Raw genomic sequence first — 6,760 nt, forward strand, 5'->3', positions numbered from 1 at the left:
AATTTCTCATTTTTCCAAAAAACTAGAGTAAAATACAGCGCGTATTTGTAGTAATACGAAGGCGGCAGCTGACTTTTGTAACTGAAGTGTTCAAAAGCTCCTCACTCACTCTGTCTTGTTGCTCCCCTGGTCCTCATCGATGCCCCCTTTTTTTACGCGCATCCCCCGGTTCAGACGCCAACGAAGACCCGACTGAGCCCATTCTGCTGCCCCGCGGCGTCACGGGAGGAGCAATGCAAACTTAGTGCTGGTCAGCAAAGTTACTCAAAGTTTTGTCTTTGGCGCGACTCGGTATCCGGAGCACCGTGCACAAAACAGTTTGTTTGCATCACTGATTTCTTTTAAAGGGATATGGACCCAGTTCTCGGTCGACCGCAGCGTCACGACAGGCGAACAGGAGCATCAGAAATACTTAACACGCGTCCCGGCGTGTCTGAAATCCAACGAGAAAAACTCTTTGGCTGTCATATTTTGGTGTGTTTTGTTGCCAATCTTGACCGTAGTGAATGCAGAGACACCGCCGTCCAGCAAACCATGTTGGTTACAGGTTGGTTACCAACTGTAGGTTAAATTAAAATAACTGTTTGTTAAAATGTAATATTCAAGAAAATACGGTTACTCCACCCCCAGCTCAAAACGTGAGCGGCAAACGTGTTTTCTGCGTTTAACCTTGTCCAGGACAAACTGCCTTCAAGTAACCCTGAGTCACTTTGACCTCACATTTGCTATAACGACCTTTAACGCAGACATGCGGGGAGTTATTTCCAAGAGAGTGTTGTATTGATTAAAGGTCTGCTTTCAGATAATATTTCCACACATGCTGCTTCAAAGATTTTCATGACAGAGATGCCCAACACATCCACAGTATAGGCCATTTTAGGCTCTTCTGGGAGGACTGTGCACATATTTAATTGGCATTGCTTCAAAATTGACCTGTGGATATTCAAAAGCATCGAGAGGGGAACTTCTTGTTGCATATGTTAAAAATTAGCATATAGAGCCTAGTAATATTGTGGGCTACTATTCCTCCTTATATTGGGAATCCCTCCCTGCCCTGCAAGAAAAGAACCCCGGGGGTCCCTGAAACCCACTTTGACCACGATGCTTAAATCTCCTATTGTTTTTAGAAACAAAAAGAAGTTGATGTGCACCGTGTTTTCCTTTGCAAACTAAATCTCCAAAAAATGAAGTTACAGGTTCATAAACACGGATGAATTATTGGGAGTATCTGAGGGCATGCACAGGATTTAAATGAGGCTTCCTCTCCGTTAGTCCAGGACTCTTTCCCTTTACTAAGGCGAGGATGGGCGTTTGTGGACTGCTTTGGAGCCTGCGTCACGTGGCCTGGTTTCTGCCATCCTATTGGTGCAAGGCACGTGTCTGGGAGGACGGTGGGAAAACGTCACTCGGGGGGCTCGTATTGAAAATAAGAACAAAACTCCAGAGTGAGAGTATTAGAGCATCAGTTTAGGAGCCTCTTTATTTACCCTTAGTTTAGTTTAGGTGTAGACATTACTGAGCACTCTGCAATCGGAGAACACTAGCATGGTGCGCAAATGGCACATGTTTTAGGGCTACGGCATCAGTTGTAACCCGATATTGAGGGAATATATGTCAAAAAGTATGCGTTTCTCAGAGGACACTACCGCATGGCTTTGCATGGTGTCCGAGGCACTCACTAGCAATTGAGTTTTATTTTTTATTTATTTTACGCTCGTCATTTCTTGCAATTGAATTCCCCTGAAGTTCTTTGCGAATTAAATTGCAGCGGAGAGAGCAATAAAGGGATTAAAGAGAGTAAAGCGGGGAAAGTGAATCAGTATGGAAGAAAATGATCACGGCAACAGAGACGTGGTGGAGCGGCAGGAGTCGGTGGATGAATCCAACAGAGCCATCCTTCCCCTCTTACAGGCGCCAGGAAACCTGCAGATCCCTCACCGGGTCACCAATTTCTTCATCGACAACATCCTGCGGCCGGATTTCGGGCGGAAAAAGGACGGAGGTGCGAACCGCGATGAGAGTAGCCTGGCCTCGCAGGAGAGCCACGACAGCCCCGCCGCCCCACAGACCGAGCCGGTGGGGAGCACGGTGCCGACGGAGGGGACCTCCACTCCACACACGGTTACCGGCACCAAGAAGCCCACTATAGCCGCCGAGGAGCCCATAAAGCCCCGCGGGGAGAACGGAGACCAGTGCCTAAGCTCAGACTCAGACAGTTCCCAAGCCAGCTCACACCCAGCCGCGTCTCAGCCTATGTTGTGGCCAGCCTGGGTCTACTGCACCAGATACTCGGACAGGCCTTCTTCAGGTTGGTGGCACCGTGCATGTTTCATATTCTCCATTCTCGGTAACCTGAAATACCCCGTAACACTGACCCCGAATGCCTTGACCGACTTCTGCCGAGTAGAGCAGAGCGCACCGTGCAGTGCAAGGGGAGCTGAAAATCACCCAATTATAAATTTGTTTTAATAATATGTAATTATAAATAGCAAAACATAAAATAGATAGAGTGAACAACATACTCCTGAGCAAAGTAGAAAAATTTAATAAAATGCTATTTCATTTTATTCAGATCAGGCCTATTTTGAATGGCAAACAAAACCGGGACACATTTTAAACATATACAATCACAAAAATCTTATTGTATTTACAAAACCAAAATTTGAACTATTGCGCACAGGTATTTCTTCACTAAAATGATCGGATTCAGGCGGTCTTCTTGCAAATTTCCCGGAGTTATGAATATTATAATACTGGGGTCGTACAAATAGTAAACATAAGCGCGCTGATAGGCTGCATGGCGTCCAGAGAATCTGCACGTCTGCAAAATATTATTTGGTGCGCTTGTCAGAGTTTTGCTCCTCAGCGTATATGACGAGTTATGACTGGGGTGAATTAAATCTGTTTTCACGATGGACGCGTGTGCATAATGGCCAGTTGTGAGCTTTTAGGTTCGTTTCCACTCTTCATTGACAAGAAGAGAGAAGATACAACTTCTCAGTCAGCAGAAAGTTTAAAGATCTAGTGTATTTTCTTAGCATCAATCAAAAGCGGAGTACAACTTGTTCTCATGCATTATGTAACGCTGTGTAGTGTGGCGTAGGAGACTACTACGAGTTGTAGATCAGTTTTTATATGGGCTGCTTGGAAAAAAAAACACACACAAGCTGATTCATCGGGGAAACGGTTCGGTCTGTATTCGGTCGTTTCATTAATGTGTTTTCGCTGTTTGGAGGAGGGAAACAAACACTCAGCCCAAAGCTCCAAATAGGCCTCTGTCCTGATAGAAAATTAATGTGTATCTAACGTGCGCTGCTCAAATTCTGTACACGTTTGGCCACCGAGGAGCTTTTCAAGTGGCCCACAAAAACTAAAATGCAAAGTAGCTGCTTGAAATTTAACCTGTTTTTCAAACCACATACAAAACAGTGGCTGGATTGTGTCAGTGGTGTTTTTCCAGTGTTGGTTATTAATTCTATATTACTACAGACACACATAATGTGAGCGTGTGTGTGTGTTTGTGTGTGTGTACACATGTGCGTAGCCTCGCCTATATGTGTGTAAAAGCAATGAAGAGAAACAGAAAGGGAGGGGAGATTTCGCTACTTAGATGTTTTCTACAGTGGACTTGTCAAGATTTTAAAATGAATCATCTACATTTTGAAACATCTTGTCATTAGGAAAACCTGTATGCTGTGATCTGTGACCTTCTTTTTTAATAAAAACCAACGTCAGGGTGACAATAGATACTGAGCCAGCCCTTTGTTTACGTTGCACCGTGTATGTTTTTTCTCGATTTTGGAGATCGAAATAAGATAACATGGTAGTTTTGTTCTTATAAAATGTACCTGACGCTCCTGTTTTGGATAATTGTGTGCGCACTATCCTTAACTTTACGCAACAGAATTGTACACGGTTTAAATGTTGGTTGAGGGTTTTTTCCTAGGGAATACTTAAACAAAATAGTTTTTTGGGGGGATTTTATTAGTTATTATTAAGCCGTTCGCCATGTTGTCGGTGATGTCAAACATGATATATGTAAATTTCTTGACCTATATTCATGTGAAGGCCATGTGATGATACTAACATACCAAAATATGTGATGTGTATTTGTAACCCCCCCCCCCCCAAATCCCCAAATCCCCAAATCCCCTCCACTACAGGGCCAAGATCTCGCAAACCAAAGAAGAAAACGACCAGCAAAGAGGACAAGCGACCACGGACGGCCTTCACAGCAGAACAGCTGCAAAGACTAAAATCGGAGTTTCAGACAAATCGGTATCTGACCGAGCAGAGGCGGCAGAACCTGGCGCAGGAACTGGGCCTGAACGAGTCCCAGATCAAGATCTGGTTTCAGAACAAGAGGGCCAAAATCAAGAAGGCCAGCGGCGCTAAAAACGGTCTAGCCTTGCACCTGATGGCGCAGGGACTGTACAATCACTCCACCGTCACGTCGAAAGACGAAAAATCAGACAGCGATTGATTTCCAGAGAAGTAACAACAGCCTCCTGACGAAAAACAAGCTATAGTAATCCTATGACAGATTTTTATGGCTATCACAGCGAAACTCTACCCACAGGAATGTTTAATGATACCACAGATGATAAAATAATACCACAAAGTACTATTACTATCACTACACTCATTGTTGACCCACTAAAGATGTACAAATGGGTCCAGGACACTAGGGAATGATAAGAACAATGTACTACAAATGAACAGTAAGGTCACTAGACTACTGAGAGTCCCTGCAGGAACATTTTATGATCTCTATAGCTTCCTATAGGAGTATTATAGTGTTTTTTTCGTTATGTGGGAGGTTTATTCAAGCCTATAATGCAATAATTTCATCAAGGGCCAGTGTATAGAGTATACCAGCATAAATTGTTTAAAAAATAAGAGATATTTCATATTTCTGCAATATCACGTCTATAAAAGATGTTGTATAAAAAGGTATGTTTTCATTGTATGTCGCCCCCGCCCCCCACACGAACCCTTCATTTTTATAGGCCTACTGCTACCCATGATTGTCATCATTTTACATTTAACTAACTGGCACATGACGTTTCGATTTGTCAGTGAAGTGAACAAACTTAAGTCCAAAGAATATTTTTCTGCTGCATCCAGGCTACTGTGAATTTAAATAAATGCCAACACAATTTCATTTCTATGCTTGTTGGTTTCCTTAGTTGTGTTTGATGTAAAATGGGCAGAGGAAGGCGTTTTTTGAGTGTTGTAGTCGCAGACCCTAATTGGGCAGACTATGAATTTTGATACGTTTTTTTAAAAAAAAAAGAAATTCACAGGAACAGTTTATTATTAAAAGTGACAGAAGACGTAGCGATTTTTTCCTAACACGCCATTTAACTAAAACGCTGAGTTGGGCCCTTTTCTACGTATGTGGACGTTTCACAGCCTTTAAAACGAATTTATGCGCGTATTCCCTCCTTAAACCAATGCACCAGTGCAGCTATTATAGTTTTAAATAGCAATACGAATCATTTTTTTGTAGCTAAACGAATGGAAGGCTATAATGCTGCCTATAAAGTCACAGAAACAACTCTGTAGCATAAAGACAATGATGACAACCATTTTGCGCACTCTTGAGCATAGACTATGAATGCAGGTTATTGGATGTTCTTGTTAAATCTTTCTCTATATACATTTTATTACATATCCATATATCATAAAAGAAGGCAAATCCGTCAGTGACTGTATTACAAATGTTGGAAATCTCTTATCGTTGTTGAAAGGACTTCATGTGTATTTATATAGATTATATTGAGAAAAAAAAATCTATCCAATGACCAGTGTTGCTTTAGAGTAGATATCTGAGGTGTTTACACTGCTTGTTTATCTTGCAATAACTTCTTTTCCTTTTTTGTGAATGAAAAAAAATTGTTTATGGGGCCTTTGCATGACAGCTGCAATTTGTTGTACTTGGGCAAATTACTGTGTTTATAAACTTTGGTCTTTATCAACGAAAGTATGATCGAGCTAAGTTTCAGACTGTATCCATACCAAATTGTGGACTTTTTGCCTTTCAAAGTGTTTTTGTTGTGTATCTGCAAAAAGTGTGTGTGAATTAAAATCCACCAAACAGAAACACACTTTGCCTTAAAGTTCAAGGGTGAACTTTTTATAAAACAGAACTGTGCCGAATCAGAGAAGCAGTATTACTTCAAATGCAGACTATTCCAGTTTAATGCCTTTATGAAAACTGCTGGTATGACATTATGAATTTACTCATCAGCATATATCTATCTATATATAAACATGTTTAAATAAAATTACAACACAGAGTTGTAGAATACAATGCTATTTTTTATTTTATGTTGGAAGTATTCTTTGGTATAATGTACATAATTTGTATCATGTATTAATTGTGTAATTAACTGCCTCCTGAAAACTGCAAAAGAGTAAATAAACCTTGAAGATTATACACAGTTTGACATGTTTCTATGAAGCAACTGTTTTATAAAATGGTCGAAAAACTAAAAACACAGAAAACACTGAGGAATGGCCAAAGCAGTAAATGTGACCTTCAATCAAGTTGTGCTTCTGCAGACATGAGAAAAGTAAATGCATTCATAGTTAAAAGTGTCTAGTTGACAAATACATCAAGTAATAGTTTTAAAGAAATACTGGCAGATGTGAATCAATAACAGATTTTGTCACAAACAATTTGCATGGAATACAAGACCCCCACTCATTGTATGGATAGCTCAGGATTAGATTCATAGAGAATAAAATTCAGGTC

General features: G+C 41.1%; 1 protein-coding gene across 1 annotated transcript; it reads left to right on the forward strand.

The window, feature by feature from the left end:
* The first annotated feature begins 1,398 nt into the window (after nt 1-1,398).
* On the forward strand, nt 1,399-6,440 carry en2a (engrailed homeobox 2a). Its single transcript, XM_067486234.1, has 2 exons — nt 1,399-2,308; nt 4,164-6,440. The coding sequence occupies exons 1-2, from the start codon at nt 1,822-1,824 to the stop codon at nt 4,481-4,483; spliced, it is 807 nt and encodes a 268-aa protein (XP_067342335.1). The 5' UTR covers nt 1,399-1,821; the 3' UTR covers nt 4,484-6,440.
* Nucleotides 6,441-6,760: the final 320 nt, after the last annotated feature.

The sequence above is a fragment of the Channa argus genome, chromosome 19, assembly GCF_033026475.1.
Source record: "Channa argus isolate prfri chromosome 19, Channa argus male v1.0, whole genome shotgun sequence".
Lineage (NCBI taxonomy): Eukaryota > Metazoa > Chordata > Actinopteri > Anabantiformes > Channidae > Channa > Channa argus.

What these genes read in the sequence shown, in the direction of transcription:
- en2a (XM_067486234.1), top strand. Translation starts at nt 1,822, where the DNA reads ATGGAAGAAAATGATCACGGCAACAGAGACGTGGTGGAGCGGCAGGAG. An exon ending in CTCGGACAGGCCTTCTTCAG is followed by an intron (nt 2,309 to 4,163) that starts GTTGGTGGCACC and finishes CCTCCACTACAG; the next exon opens with GGCCAAGATCTCGCAAACCA.